A 17,193-nucleotide genomic window follows, 5' to 3' on the forward strand; every position below is an offset into this window, starting at 1 on the left:
TTGTGAATTATTATGTGTTTGCCACATGAAAATTCACCTGACAAAATAAGCCTGTTATACGGAATATACGTATTTACACGTCAGGTCTTACGAAGAAGTCCCTCGCTGGCAGGTGGCTATGTACTATACAAAATGCAAGAGAGCAACTATTTTCAAATGTGCTTTCTCATGTAGCAAACTGACTCACCTGAGTAAAAGGATCATCTTTGTCACTTGGGCTCCTTCTAAGCTGTCTTAGCTCCATTCCCTTTTCATTTAGCCTTTCCTCAAGTTGACGGGCTACATCTTCTACCGACTGAGAGTACTCATATGGAGGAGGTGGTTCACCAGAGCACTGGAGGCGGCTCAGAGTTGCCATACTCTTGCAGGATAGTGGTTTCTTCTCACCAGATATATCTCGCACCCCCCGGGATGCTCTGTCTAGTGACCCCCCGATATGGTTAATATGTCCTGTAGAAGCACTGATTTGACCACGTGCTACACTAAACCCAGGGCTATAAGCATTATAGCTGTTAATGGAATTCTGTCTTGAATCAGACAAGCTGTCGTTCTCTTCATTCTCACTCTCGTGATTATTAATATGATGGGTGTTGCTGGACTTTAGTGGCCCGCGACGGGGAGGACTGTTTAAACTGCCCAATGTGTTCAGACTGCCGTTGCTTTTGGACAACTTCTGTCCACCTGAGGAACATAAACTCTGCATTGACATGAAGTTCTTCACATTTGATGGCTTCAAAGCAGATTGCCCAAAGCGAGACTGTAAATGGAATATATGAAATTAAGGTTAATGTTGTTAAGACAGATACAAGTGACAACATAATATGACCTATCCTAGTCAATGTCCTAGCATCATCATTAGTACCTAAAAATTAGGAATCCGATGCAACTTTTGTACATGTCACATACACTAAAATAATACTGGAATAAATAGATTAGATTTTCCCTTAGATGATATACATGCTGCAATATATTATCCTAGAAGATCAAATTAGCGATGTACATGTACTATGCAGGTTAAATTCAGCTTTCTACTAGTTGAAAAATTTCATAAGCCTTTCAGGGAGCTTCAGTTTCAGACAATTGTAAAATGTAAGAAAATTTCTATCTCCATTATTAGAAATGAGACCATTTCATTTAATGTTGAGGTTAATCGCAATTCTTAAAATACTACATCTAATGCTACAATTCAAGGTTGCTTGAGCATATTGCAATATTACAAGGCAGTGACACTTTAAAGGGGCTCTATCATTGGGAAAAGTCAGTTTTAACTAAGCACATACTTGCATAGGCTTTAGAAAGGCTATTCCACACATATCTTTTGTATGCAAGTCGCCTCAGTAGTTTTTGAATGAGCCCCTTTTTATTCATATGCCAATTAGCTTCCAGAAGTGTCTGTGAGCACCGTCTTCTATTCTCTATGTGTGTGAGAGCAGAGAGATGAGCCATCAGCAGCAGCAGCCTCTCTGCTCTCACCCACATAGAAAATAGCAGAGGGTGCTCACAGACACTTTCGGAGAGCACGGTGGAGGCTACTTAGCATGTGATGAAGAACAGGCTCATTCAAAAAACTACTGAGGCGATTTACAGACAAAAGGAATGTGTGGAATAGCCTTTCTAAAGGCTATGCAAGTATATGCTTAGTTAAAAATGACTTTTCCCAATGATAGAGCCCCTTTAAAGGAGTTTGTCAGAATCTTCATTCTTAATAGGGCTGCTATAGGGGCCACCAGCATAAATAAAACTTTCCTCACTTATCCCCCTGTCCTTCATTTCCAGCAGCAGCAGGTCTGGTCTTCAGTTTACAGGTCCCAGGGCTGTTTGTGTCAGGTTACTGCTACAACCATCCTCAATGGAGACCTCTTCACAAAGGCCAAGTCACATCAGTCACAAGCCGCTTGTGAAGAGGTCACTGCTGAGGCCTGTTATCGTCTTCAGATGTCGGTCACCTAGCACAAACACAACGTCACTACTGATGTCCGGCAGGGGATCTGTATACAGAAAACCAAGGCTGCTTCTGATAGAAACACTGTCAATCCCTTTATATAAAAGAAGTGGCCACGTAGAGCACTGGTTGTACAGGTCCCAAGCCAGTAGTGTATTTCAGTCAGTGTAGCAAAATGCTCCTGTGGATTATGAATGACTTAACTATTCAGTTGCATACGTAGCTATGATAGCAGTGGTGTAACCAAGAAAATATATATATCCAAATAATTTAACATTACAAACCAAATTAGCAGGGATAATGACCTTTTCAAAGCGTCCCCTTTCTGGAAGTGAGCTTTTGCTAAAGTCAGTCCCCCGCCGCTCTTTGTGGTACAGGACTGGATAGTCATTCTCTCCTCCATCCACACTGCGTTCTCTGCGGAATAACAGCCCTGAGGGTAACTTCTTGCCATTTTTGCCATCTTTTTTTGTAATGCTTAAATAGCTAAGCAGTTCTTGTTGATTCAGACCCCTCTTGAAGATATTTCCATGACTGTGTGAATCCGAGAGAGGCTTGAAGTCCAAGGTAATGTCATCTGGTGAGAAGTCATGTTTCTCTATCAGACTGCTCACACTACCCATATTGCACCTGTACGAAACGTCCGAGTTGAATGATCGGAGATGATGGTTCCTAGCGTCACAGGACAAGCTGAACGTTTGTGCAGCTGCCATGGAGAATTAACAAATGTCTGGACAATTCTGTAAAAAGAAATGGACTTTGTTAGGCAGCAGTTTACAGCACTTGTGTTGGTTCTATATATAGCAGTAATTGTAGTGCCACTGGATACTTAATCTGATGTACTGATCACAGAGGATCAAGCTGTGGAATTTGCATACTACTACATAGAAACGCTAAGCTATGCAATAACAGAAGTACAAAAATAACCCACAGACAGAACACTGCTATATACCATGCTAGTCTTTCTATCCAAGACTGTGGCTTTATGCCCATAGAAGTCAAATAAAATTTTAACTCCTTTGGTTTATGCCAATGATAGACAACTGCCAGAAGGTGTCTAACCTTCATGTATAGAATTTTAATTGTGGCGCCGTCATTTCCGTGGGTTCCACTAAGAAAAGCTTTGAAAGGAAATCTCCGTGAACGACACCCTAAATGGAGTAAGAGCAACTCCCAAAAAGTCCAAGCTCCAGGGTGAACCATGGCGTATCTGCAAGCTCAGCTAAGGACCAGCTTGGTCACTCGGGTGTTACCAATCTGCTGGCACATATAGTCCATGCACCAACCATGCTTTAACACTGCGTTCCCCTGCTGGAGTTGATTTCCAGTGGGCAGTAAAGGGTTACTTAGCACATGTATTTTCCACCAAATGACAGTCCTTGCAGAAACCTTTCATTTAAGCTGTTGGAACATAGCGTGTTATTAAAGAGGAGGCAATGGGCAGCTCTGTTAGATGAGTATTGTTGAACTGGATACATAGCGCTTGTTACATAATGACTTCTCAACTTGCCAATAAAACAAATTAGAATATAAATAAATGAGGTTTATCCTTATTAGCATACAGTATGACAGCACGTAATGGGATGTCCAGTATTACTAATACGGTTATAGAAATTACACGTGTACTCTTCCTGGAGAATACTCCTGTGATTCACATGTGTTATACCTGTGACTTCTATATCATTAGAAATGTCCTGTCTGCTATAAATAAATCTTTATCACCATATAGTAAAGTTACACAACTTTCTAATCTTCAAGACCTCTGTATAAGGTCAATTAAGGAATAAAGAAATCTTTGTTTACATTCATAGGCTTCTTGCAATTGAGAGTTAGCGGAAATTGTACCCAGTCTAGTTGGTTCCATATGACGCTCTTTTCATATGTTACATTTTACACTACAATGTATCATTTGCCCTCTGTAGTGAAATACTGCAGTATCAAAACACACATAGCACCCACAAACTCAAGCTAGAGACTGTACTATATCTACCTGCCTTGCTGCTTCTCTCTATATTCTTCTAACCAATATAAGTATATAGTTAGGGAGGCTGATCTGTGATTTCCTTCCCTATAACAGTGTGACAGAAACTGTCAGCTTATCAATAATTATTGACAGATGCTTAAGTCTCCCCCTGTTGACAGTCTGCATGGTACAATCTATCTTTTAAGAAGTCAGGGAACTATGCATTAACTCCAGTATAGTTTATCAGATCAGAGTCAGATAACCTTACCGAAAACAAGGATTCAAGTAGCAAAGTAAATAAGAAGTTACCGACTGGAGCAGTGGCGTAAAAAGCGTCTTATGTCTGGGCCCCCCCCAACCCCACAGCGCACCCCCGCTCCCCCCAGTGGTGGCCTCCCACACAGTATTACATGCCCAGCAGTGCCCCCCCCCCCCAGTATTAGTTGCTCCCAACAGCCCCCTCTGCTCCATGCTATTATTACACTCTGTAGTCTTTTCAGACTGCAGAGTATAATAATCAGAAGCCCAGGGAAGGTGAATAAAAATAACAAGCACTAATACTCACCTTGCCTCACCTTTCCTGGGCATCCTGGCTCCAGTTGTCTTCAGCATCTTCGACCATCTTCCTGACGTCTCTCTGCTGATGCCTGTGATTGGTCCTCAGCGGTCATGTGGGGACGCGCTGACATCATTACACCACTGCGCCCCATGTGACCGCTGGGGCCTGATCACAGGCCTCAGTCACATGATGGAAGACATCGGAGAGGTGAGTATATCTATTTATTATTTTAAGTCACCTCCCCTGACTAGTATCTATTGAAAAGGGGCCCAGTGACATGCCAGGACCCCCTTTCATTTACAATATGTATAGCGGTCGGAGAACCAGGCTTTCCCCAACAGCTGTCATAGTGGTACTGGGCCCTGGCCATCTCCAGCTGGCCGCAGGCCCTGTACCTTGCCGTGCCCGATTGCAAACCCTGTGATCATGATCGTTACAATCAGCCTGCCCCTGGAGTGGAGTAACCCCAGCAGGTAACGGACCCTATTTACTTACCAATCCCCAGTCCTACTCATGGCCGCCTCCGCTTCCACTTCTGCCCTCCAGGGAGCCCCATGCGTCTCATATCACATCGCTCAGGGCCCCTGGAGAGAAGAAATTAAAAAGAAAGCAGCCATGAGAAGGAGCAGGGATCAGTAAGCAAGGCTGCAGGCCCACAGCAAAAGTATTTGTTGGGTGAACCCCTACAAATACAGTTATGAGTAAACATTGGGGTCTCTTCAGACCCAGAATATAATGATCAGAGAAAAAAAAAAAAACAGTGTTACTCACCTCTCCAGTGCAATTCCTGCCTCTATAATGAGGTCAGAAGTCACGTGGGTCAGATCGGCTTAGTGACACATAATGAGGCCAGCGTAACCCACACCTGTGACATCAATGAAGAGGACCACGTCAGATCCAGGAAGAGGTTAGTACCAAAGGTTTTTATGTTTGTCACCTCCCATGGGCCTCCAATCATACTCTGGGTTCTGAAAAGACTGGAGCCTAGTCTTTGCTAGTTATGCCCCTGATTGACTACATTATAGATAATTTGCAAAAATACCAAAGAACACCGGCTACTCTTCCGAAGACGAATATAAAAAACAAATAAATAAAACAAAACCCCCCCTAAACAAACGCCAACACAGTTGGCGTTTTTTGGGGGGGTTGTTTATTTTTGTTTATTTGTTTAATGGATTTATGACTATATTTTTACTGAATGGCAGGCTCCTCTATTTACTGCCAAATAGTTTTACGCCATCTTCCTGGATGATATGGAACACACAAAGAGGGCACACATGTGTAACTGGGAAAGAGATCTCAAACACTCCTTGTCGAGGCCCAAGTGAGCCGGCAAAAGGGCAATGAGATCTTCACTCTCTGCCACGTTGACCGAAACTCATTTTAAATTGCTTTAGGCGGTATTATGCCCAACTGAAGAGGATGGTTCATTGTACCATATATTTTGCAGCTGCTCAATTTTATCCAATTTCTGGAGAGACATATTCCAACTACTCCTAGTTATCTGGCACCAATGTGACTCCCAACACTTCTCTAGCCTTCCTACTTCTTGGGCTTGATGAATACCCACTTAAATATAGACTATTAAGGGGACATTTCTGTTGCTTTCTGCAAAGCTACTGCTGGCTCAGAGGTGGAGAGATCTCATTGCCTATATTGTGTGTGTCGTCCCCCCCCCCCCCCATCAACCCCATCACAGCTTCCCTTTGTAATATCTGTTATCCTGTTATTAGAGTTCTGCTCTACAACCTTAATATTTCTGTCAATTTCTCTTTATTGCATTTTGTGGTGCTTGTCCATATTTTGTTATTAAGCATTTGTGACATTGTACCTTGTGTATCCATGTATTTGCTATACTTCTTTCTTTGAAAACTTAACATTTACTTTGATAAAAGCAAAAAAACAAAACAGAAAGCAAAGACAATGGAAGGCAGTTTCAGGACATAACTTAAGGGTCTGTTCACACGGAGTTTTTTGCAGGCGGATTTTGACGCTGAATCCGCCTGCAAAAAAGGCTGCCATTCATTTCAAAGGGGGGAGTTCGCTTATTTTTCCCAGCTAGCGAAAAAAAAGAAATGACATCACCTATCTTCCCGCGTATTATGTGGCTGACTCAGCTGCAGCGTCCGCAGATCCAGACTCATTCCCAATTAGGCCCATTCATTCAGGCCTGATCAGGAGCGGGATGCTGACGCACCGCATCTGCATCTCATTGTGGCTAGCCGTGCAGAGAACTGACACGGTGGAAAAGGTTTCCGCCGTGTAAACGGGCCCTAAAGTGGAATTCACCTCAAAATCCACTCTAAATTCTCCTGTGTGAACTGACCCTATAGCCTACACATGCCACTGACATCTACCAAGACACAATGATAAAAGTTCCAAGTCCTCCCACACTGTTCAAAGATGGCGGGATTAATCCGCTCCTCACTAAAGTTCTGAGATAGAGTCTTTTGGTTTTTTTTAAAGTATCCCTTGTAAATGAAGACAAAAAAATAGATAAATAAAAACTGAACTACCACAGTATACTCACCATTATTCTGGCACAAGGTATTCTGAGACAATAGAAAAGGGAATCATATAGAAAGTTAGCAGAAAAGTTGTTACAAGATTATTAAAGACTGGAAGAGACATTGAGTCAGTGACAGCTGAAGGCCGCCCACAGGATTTCCTACAGAAAAGAGAGCACATGTTCTTATACAGACACCCAGCTACATACAGAATGTTCAATTCCTCATGGAGAATGAAAAGGAGAGGTTAGAGAAGATAAAACACTAGCACAAGACCAACCGTGTTTTTATAGATCATTGCTCTACAATTTTATGTGGATGAAAAGCATGGCTGATAACTAACACATGTCTACCTAGTCAATGTTCATACTGGATTTTGTTCACAGGTCATCAGCTAAAACCACTTTACGGAAGCAGATGCCACATGACTTCACACCGGACTTGTTCTATTTCCCCCTAAACCATTTTAAGAGCTAGTTCCAGGGTGCCAAGCTTACACACTAACATAATTCTGAAACATATTGAAGTCATGTTTACCTCTGTAGGTCTTGCACCCCGTTACTAATTCTTAAGGTAGACAGGGAGTATGATGTACAACATAATAATATTCCAAACTTTGTCCTATAGCTATTAAAATTTGATATGGGTGAATGCAATTGGCATATTACTGGCAAAAAGTGAATCAATGCACCTTGAGTGATTTAAACTCTTTTAGGTTATTGCTATTGATTTTGCAGCTATTCAATGTTTTCGGGGGGACATAATGGGTTAATGCACCTGCTTTGGCGTATGCTGCATCCAGACTTCTTCCCACAGCAGACTCCTCTTATCAGACATTCCTTTACTGATAGGGTTCTGTTTAATTAATAGGAGTCCAAACATTAATGTGTAAGCTGCGGGGTCAGTCCTGCTTATGGCTGGAATGTGTTGGCCTTACCTCAATTGTCATAGACACAATAGTTAGTCGTCAAGAAAGTCACAGAGCGAATTCCATGCGTTCCTAACAGAACAATAATTAATTCACACTACAGGAGGCTCTCCAGCCTTCCGTATGTGCACGTTGGCTTTCCAAGAAGCAAAAACACCACTAAAACAAGCCCACCAAGCCAGTTTAGCATCTGTCACCAAGGATCTACATCTACATACTCATTACATTCAGCTCTCTTGGCAGGTCTCAAGTACCTCTGATCCAAGAAACTGAAAATATATGCATTTTGTTCACTTCTCTCTATACTGAAACTTTTTATATTCTGTCACAGAGGAAGGCAACTTGGATCAGACAATTAAGACATTTACAAAACAGCCTGTGCTAGACACCTTTCTTTCTTTTTCTATCACATACACACACTTGGGCCTGTTTTATTGGAAAGCAACTAACCTATCAGTATATATATAAAAAAATAAAAAATACCAGCATGTTTTTTATTTTGTGTGGGAGAAAAAAGAAAAAAAAAAGTACCCACGCAAACATGGTTAAGCCATACAGATTCCAAGCAGACATGTTTTATTTTGTCAGCTTCTATTCCACTTATCATTTGCCCATTATTGACCATGTAATATTTAAAGAGCTATTCTAGAAGACTTCAATGGAGAGCACATCTCATCATTTATGGAACCTTCAACCATTGCCCTACCAAGTACCATCAGCACTTTTCCAGGGAACAGACTATAGCATTAGACTATAAGAATGAGAAGTCTTTACTGATTTACACTTGGGAGGATTAAAGAGGAAGCAGGCGAGGCTGTTTGAACAGGACACTCCCCATATCTTGTTAAAAATACAATATACCAGTGTTCAGACAAAGATTGACAGGCTCCATTAGTACAACAGAAACATTTTCAGAGCTTGAAATATAAGTGTTCAAATGCTTTGCAAATACTGATGATGTCTTGTATTTGTCAGGGGTTAACAGAGTTTCTTATGATGTTATAGTGCATTCATTGCATGAACACAGTATAATGTATAAATATGTATATATATTTATAATTGCATATGGTATTTGGTTAGATTTGTTCATTTTCAGTATGGTTTAGGAGATAGAACTTAGTGTTGCCCAAAGCATCTTCCTGCCAAAGCAGGGTCTGCACACGTCACCTATAGCTTTACCTGCATGTATAATTGGTAGGACATTGTGCCATTGTTTCAAAGACTCTTAATGGTCATGACAGTTTTTACTAATTACAGACTCCTTGACTATTACAATATGTCTCAGTCACAGTCATCCAACTACTTAGTCAAGGGAACCAAGACAAAAAAAAAAAAAAAGAAAAAAAAAAGAGAAACCTTCTAGGAAACTTAATTTGTGTTTCAGGAAACATCCGATAGAACAATTATAAAGGGGACAAAGTAGGTCATTCTGGTCGGCCAACTCTTCTCCAGCTAGAGATGAAGGACGTTCTTTTGTTTTCTCTCTAAGGGTAAGTTCACACGGGGTATTGAAATCAATGGGAGCCGGTCAGTTCTTTTTTCCGGGAGCTGTTTGTTCCGGCTCCTGGAAACAGCAGCGAGATGCTCATTCTTTCAGGCGGATTCGCCTCCCAACATCCACCTGAAGACATTCCCTTCCGACTAGGCCCATTCATTTGGGCCTAATCCAGAGCGGAGTGCAATGCACTGGCATCCAGTTGCAGCTACCCATATTTTGGACCGAAACCTGAGGCGGTCCACCCAGTGCAAACTTACCCTAAGACTTGCAACAAGATGAAAATAATCTCACATCAGGAAATACTCTACTACACAAGCTCCTGCCAAAGTCACCCTATAAAAACACAGAAACTTTACAAACCAAATGGAGTTCCAAGTTTCATAAATACATTGGTCATATTCATATACAGGACATTTATGTACTACAACTTACACCAAACACATGACCTTTTACCCGCCAATAATATAGTGAAAGTTTTGGGGACTACTGCTTTATTTCCCCATTCCACCAAGCAGCAACCTGATCCACTATAGCCGAACGCAAACCAGTGTTATCTTAGAGAGGCCAAACCTGCTCTCAGGATTGAAAAGAATACCCTCTTTCAGGCCCTGTATACAGCCCTCATTTGCCCCTGCAATAGAAATCACTAGACCGGCATTAAAACTAGAGATGGGAGAGATTACAGGATCAGCTATACTAATCTTCTGAGAACTGTCTTGTCGATACTGAGCCAGGAGATGCTGGCAGGAACAATGAGCTTTTTTCTGCTTGTGCAGTCAGGCATAGGTGGATGTCTGTAGAGCGGCTGCACCATTGGTAGCAGTCACATAATAGGAGGTGAAGTCCTGCGACCACTGCTGAGCCATGAACTTTCTTCAAGCATAGCAGAAAGAACATTGCCACCATCTCAGACACCAGGACCCAGTGCAATGGTGGCCTCTGCACACACTAGCACACATATATTTAAAAATAAATAAATACATATTTATATATTTTAATAGCCCATAGGTCACTCTCATACTCTGATTTCCTTTGATGGCTGGCATGCTGTGGGTCATAAATTTGCTGAGTGAGAAGATTTATGATGATACACAGCCTTCCACTCTCAGAAAGGAGAAAATTCACTCTTACATAGCAAAAATAACAGTTGGCCAGAAGACTATAGTGAGAATATATGGGGTGTCTATGGGTGAAGCTGTGGCACAAAGGGGGGGCAATGATTACTAAGTGGGGACGCCGACACGATATGGGAATGAAGGGAAGCTTGTGTGCACAGATTTCTTGTGAACAAATCCTCATGGTGGTCTGGGCCCGGATAAAGAACAGGAAAACGTAAATGCTGCTAAAATGGATGGATGGGACGTATTTGCTGGTTGTGAGGAGAACGTGTACAGGGGGTCACAATCTGAGCTTGTGTGTCTGGGTCTATGATTCTTAAGGGGTTGTCTAGGAATTCAAGATCTCTGGCAGGAGGCAGGGGAAGGTGAAAAAACCCCAAAACAAAAAACATACTCACCTGTCCCCAATGAAATATGCAAGTGATGTCCCCGATTGGCCATAGCGGTCACATGTAGCTAGGACTTCTGCTGGAAGAAGTCCCCAGGTGACACTGGACCAAACAGCAGCATTGGACACTGAAGCGCCGGGGATAGGCAAGTTTATATAGATGAGTTTATTTTTCTTCACCTTCCCCAGCCTCCTGCCAGATATCTGAAATTCCTGGACAGCCCGTTTAAGCAGGGCTAGCGTTGGGGGGGGGGGGGGTCTGGGGGGGCAAACTGGGCAATTGCCCAGGGCCCTAGCCCTTGCAGGGGCCCCCTGTCGGTGGAATACTTTCCCTATCAATATAGGGTAAGTGTATGTCGGAAGGACACTGTGTGTAGCTGCAGCATCGGCTAATAGACAGCAGTCCAGTGCAAGAGCTGCAGCTATTGATCGAGGAAGCTCTATTCACTGCTCTTAGGATGTCGTCGTCCCCCTTCTCTGGCTGCCCTCTGCCCACCAATGAGAGGGCTAAGGAGAGCGCAGGAGGCGGGGCTTATCGCTGTACAGAAGATGGACCCTGCCGAGCTCCTGCCGTCTGCATAGTGCAAACAAGAGAAGGAGTAGAGGACAGCTCAGCAAAGTGAAAGTAAAAAAAACACCAGGTACTTGCTATTTCTATTAATATCAGGCATTTGGGGTGATTCATTTAGTTTTAGTAACTCCATGTGCCTCACATTAACCCTTATATGCTACACATAAGGGTTACTAGTATGTGAGATGTATGGGGGTACTAATAACGAAGATACTTATTACCTGCATGTCTCACATATTAGTAACTCTTATGTGAAGTACACAGGGGTTAATGTGAGGGACATGATGGGGTTAACTGCTACTAATATGAGGCACATGGAGTTACTAAGAGCTTGCTCACACCTGCGCCCCGGTCTCCATTTTGCAGGTTTCCAGTTCCTGCTCGAAACTGGGCAGGAGATGGAAACCTGCAGCCATTTTTCAAACCCATTCATTTGAATGGGTTTGGAAAGTGTCCGGCCATGAGCGCCGGTGAGCGTTTTGTGCTCTCCGTGGCGAAACCGGGTTTTTTTCGGACATGCAGGACTTTGTGTCCGGTTAAAAAAAGTGGTTTCACCGCAGAGAGCACAAAACGCTCACCAGTGCTCACGGCCGGACACAGTTTGCCAGGTTTCCATTTTCTGTCGGAAGAAGACAGAAACCTGGAAACGGAGATCGAGCACTGGTGTGAACCCAGCGGAAGCTGTAATGCACATGACCATTCTTTTTATACTCAATTATGGATAATATTGTGGACTATTATATTTCAATGGTCCTGTACATACGGCTGTTGTTTTTGCGGCCGTGTGTCCAGGCCAAATTGAAGAGCTGCAAATCATGGAGCAGGTCCTATAGCTGTCCTATACCTAGACCTTTCATATCCTCAGAGATAGGTAGTATTATATACCACTAGAAAGATACAGTACACTGAATTCACTGCACTGCCAGATTTCACGTTATGTGCCCCTGTGCTGGAGATATTGGTGCTATTAATTTCGGCAGCAATATCTCTTCACTGTCAGAAGAGCGGGTGTTATAGCTCAGCGCCATTCCTGGGCTGTGAAGAATGCCCTCCTGATTGTACTCTTCCACTTGCACTGTCATATGGGCGTTTTCTACCGCCCAGTGATGCCGCTAGGCTAGAAGGCTCACCTTTCCAACAGTTGAGAGATATCTGTGCCGAAACTAACTGCATCAATATCTCCATCATGGCGAATACTGGCGAAGCTGACTGCGCTGAATTCAGTCAGCTTTCTAGCAGTATATAATACCGCACATCTCTGAAGACTTGAAAGATTGTCTTTAAATACACGCCATCTGCATCAGTTCTCTGGTTATCCAGGACCATTGTCCAACCTGCAGAGGTGCCGTGTATGTCACTGTAAGGCATCGGCACTCACAAGTGAGGAGTACACGGCTCCTAGGAAGAACCTGCTTACTGCAGCGTCCTATTACAGTGCAGGGCAGGAAGAGGTTAATTGCTGGCTGGTATTATGAGGGGGAATCTGCAAATAAAAAGGAGCTGGTTATGTTCTTCATATGGGGAATGGAGGAAACCGATAGTCGTGAAGTGTTTGGTGATGTCAGGGGAACATTATACAGTAGAAAGAGCTATTTGTGGATTGCATTATGTGGGCAGAGGGGAATCTGGCAGTAAGTGGATAAAGTGAGAGTATTTGGTCCTGGTATAGCGGTCAGTGACTGACGTGACAGTATTTAGTCCTGGTATAGTGGTCTTATTTGATAACTCTGTATGTATGTAAATATTTGTTAGTGTGGGGAAGGGCATGAGCCTTGTTGCTTTTGCATCTGATCTTTAAAGATAAGGCACAGAAGCAACTAGTTTGCCTAGGCAAAAAGCCTTACAAATTTACAAACAACCACTTAAAGAGGACCTTTCACCACTTTTGGGCACATGCAGTGTTATATACTGCTGGAAAGCTGACAGTGCGCTGAATTCAGCGCACTGTCGGCTTTCCCGATCTGTGCCCGGTGTAAAGAGCTTACGGTGCCGGTACCGTAGTGCTCTATGGTCAGAAGGGCGTTTCTGACCATTAGCCAGAGACGTCCTTCTGCCTCGCGGCGCCTATCGCGCTGTGCTGTGGAGCGGGGAGGAACGCCCCCTCCCTCTGCTCACACAGCTCGTCCATAGACGAGCATTATCAGGAGCGGGAGGGGGAGTTCCTCCCCGCTCCACAGCACAGCGCGATAGGCGCCGCGAGGCAGAAGAACGTCTCTGGCTAATGGTCAGAAACGCCCTTCTGACCATAGAGCACTACGGTACCGGCACCGTAAGCTCTGTACACCGGGCACAGATCGGGAAAGCCGACAGTGCGCTGAATTCAGCGCACTGTCAGCTTTCCGGCAGTATATAACACTGCATGTGCCCAAAAGTGGTGAAAGGTCCTCTTTAAAAGATATTAAGAAGACCCCTGTAAGTACCAATGGTAGGCATTGCGGTACATCGAATTAACAGCATGTGACTATGTTGTATGTACAAGTGGGGCCCCACTTTTAATTTTGCCCAGGGCTCCATTTTGTCTAAAACCGGCCCTGCCTTTACGTTACACCCCTGGAGCTGTGTAATGCTAATATCAATATGCTTAAGGCCAAGGAGAAACACAATTTTTTTAGTTGCAGAAATGTAATTTGCTTCCTAGATATTTCGATAACCACAGCTTAAACAAACGTAGCAAAATCTTCAACAAAAACCATCAGCGTTTCTGCAACATGTGGTATTAGCCTAAAACACAGTTTTTTATTTCTTACCCATCATCTTGAGCTGTTCTGTTGCTGACCGGTGATTGAACAGCAGCAGCTCACCACATAACTATCCTCCCAGTGACTTATAGCATTCCTGTACACTACCCAGTAGCAGTGAGAAGTGTGTTCTCTCCCCACAAGGCCAAATCATCAGGAGCGATTCATGTGCCGTGCCAATTCTGGGACAGGAAATTAAGCTAAATGGTGCATATATATATATCTCCACCTGACAGCTGCACAAACCGGACCCAGCATTAGTGGGCTAATACGGCCTCAAAATCCTGACCAAAAAACTCAATGTGAACTTACCCTAAGGCTGAGTTCACACAGAGTTTTTTGGTCAAGAATCCGCCTCAAAATCAGCCTCCCAATAGGGTTCTATTAGGAGGCTTTTTTCGGGGGCTGATTTTGAGGCGGATTCATGACCAAAAAACTCCTAAACGTCAGTTCAGAGCAGAAAAAAACCCAAGATCAAAGCTGAAACCATAATGGTAAGTACACACTGAGTTTTTTGGTCAGGATTTTGAGGCTGTATTCACCTCAAAATCCTGAGCAAAAAGACAGCTCCCATTGAACTCAATGGGAACCAGTCAGGTTTTTTTTTCCGGGAGCCAATTTGTTCCAGCTCCCCAGAAAAAGAAGTGCCATGCTCATTCTTCAGGCCGATTCGCCTCACAATTCGGCCTGAAGACAGTCTCAACTAGACCCATTCATTGGGCCTAATCCGGAGCGGAGTGCGCAACTGGATGCTGGTGCAGTGCACCAGCATTCAGTCACGGCTACCCATATTTTGGACCAGAACCCGAGGCGGCCTCTGCCTCAGGTTCCGGTCTGAGAAACCCTGTGTGACCTTACCTTATCTATGGATGGTAGGTCAGGATCATGTGCTTAAAAGGGGCGGTCCAGGAAATACTGGGTTTTTTTTCCTGGAGGCTGGGGAAGGTGAAAAAATAAAACAACAACATACTTGCCTATCCTCACTGCTCTAGGACCATTCAGTGGTCTAAAGGAAAAGACCTGTAAAGTCACAGGTGACTTTGTTGGTGATATGTGGCAAGAATTGGAGAGCGGTGGGAAACACCAGAGAACCAGCAATAAGTAAATGTTTTTTTTTTGTTCTTTTTTCATTTTTCACCTTCTCTGGCCTACAGGAATTAAACGATATCTCTTGGACAACCCATTTAACTGATTTGTTTCTACAGCATTTTTCTATTATAAAGTATCTCCATCCTGGTGTACAGCAAATACCAGAATCAAACTTTTTTTTTTTTATCTGAGGCGACTGGCTGGAGACTGGTAGCTGAAGTCAGATTTTAGCTATAGTTGCATTAACTACAGTATATGGCCATGTGGATAGCAATATCTCTATGACTACAGCCACAACAATCCCTTAATGGCATCTACAAATGCACAGAGAGGAGCATTTATTACGTCCATACTAATTACATTAGGCTTCATTAAGCAGAACTCCTTAAGTTTGTCCTCAACAAAAGATCTTCTGTGCATCTCAAAGTGAGTGGGTGGTTTATATGTACAATTTGTTCTAGGTGTGTCCTATTATAGGAACATTAAAAACAAAATCCTGCCTGCTGATAGTAGAGCATAATGCATATAAATTAGGGTAATAATAATACAAGGAGAAGCCAGGTCCAAATAGTCTACACAGCAAAATAATCAGTCTATAAATGTACACAGAAGTCCTGCCAGTGTAATGGTCCAATGTATCTCAAACAGGACTAAGTTGGTCTACGTAGCAGATCACGAGGGGCAACAATCAACTTTTTTTCTGGTTCTTATACAATATTATGGTATAATTTTATGGTATGCTCAAAATGTGTCACTGTCATTGGATTTACCCCAAGGCATTGTTTTTGTTAAGTGGAAGTTTAAAGTCAATGTGTTGTCAGAAAATGACCTATTTTTTTTATTAATCAAGTTTTATGCTAAACATATTTGAAAGAATTTTTGGTAAGGTTTTTACATTTTTTCCATGTTATTATGTACATAAAAACAATTCCTAAATATCCTGCAGTTCCGATTGTGTCCACTAAGCCATGTAATAAGCTAAGACTTCCTGTTTTCAGTAGGAGAATTCTTATCTGTGATCATTAGTGTGCTGATAAGTAATAGAGTCATCAAATATGTAGATAAGACACAGAATCCACCAGTCACAGTAGGAAATTTCTAGTCCCCTCTCTACACAATGACCTCTGCTCAGATCACAGAGCATGCCTAAAAAACTCTCCCATACAAGTGAATAGGGTCTGCTCCAGTCAATTTTTATTTATTTTATTTATTATGTTTACATGTATAGCGCCATCATATTCCACAGTGCTTTGCAGACATTGTCAGTCACTGTCCCATATAGGGCTCACAATCTACATTCCCTATCAGTAGGTCTTTAGCGTGTGGGAGGAAACCCACGCAGTGCATTGTGTCTATAGCTCATGGTAATTTTATAGGAATCAGGAAGTCACAGAACGTTTAATGCTTAGTGGCAAAAGATGGAATTGCAAGATTTTTAGGATCCGTTTAGGATTTTTAGGATAAGGGCTAGGTCACACAGGGCAAGAGGGGGCGGATTTTGATGCGGAATCCACGTGATAATCCACCCATTTCACAATAGAGGACTATGTAGTCTGCTAGTGTCCTTTTTTCCGCTAGCGGTTTGTTCCTGCTCATGGAAAAAAGAAGCGAGCTGCCCTTTCTTAAGGCAGATTCCGCGGCTGATCAGTCATGGCGTCCACCTCGTGACAGCACGCTCCGGACTAGGCTCATTCATTTGGGCCTAATCTGGAGCGGAAAGCCGCGACGGAATGTGCACATGCGAAACCCCTGTGTGAACTAGTCCTAAAGGTGAATCCTTGCAGCAACCAAATTAATAGCTATAGTCTGCAAAAACAGACGAACACTGCAATCTTCTGATCTTAACAAATGTAGCCATGTAACCAATTAGCCATCTAGTCCTAGGCTTATTG

At 43.0% G+C, this 17,193-nt stretch overlaps 1 protein-coding gene across 1 annotated transcript in view; it reads right to left on the reverse strand.

The window, feature by feature from the left end:
* The window catches only part of N4BP3 (NEDD4 binding protein 3), a 33,755-nt gene that overhangs the window by 3,640 nt on the left and 12,922 nt on the right, over positions 1–17,193 (reverse strand). The window contains exons 2-3 of the mRNA XM_075274639.1: positions 2,248–2,682; positions 188–757 (exon numbers count right to left, since the gene is read on the reverse strand). Coding sequence (XP_075130740.1) covers positions 188–757; positions 2,248–2,655 — 978 coding nt within the window. The 5' untranslated portion in view covers positions 2,656–2,682. The remainder of the gene's footprint in view (positions 1–187; positions 758–2,247; positions 2,683–17,193) is intronic.

Source organism: Leptodactylus fuscus, chromosome 5, assembly GCF_031893055.1.
Source record: "Leptodactylus fuscus isolate aLepFus1 chromosome 5, aLepFus1.hap2, whole genome shotgun sequence".
NCBI lineage: Eukaryota > Metazoa > Chordata > Amphibia > Anura > Leptodactylidae > Leptodactylus > Leptodactylus fuscus.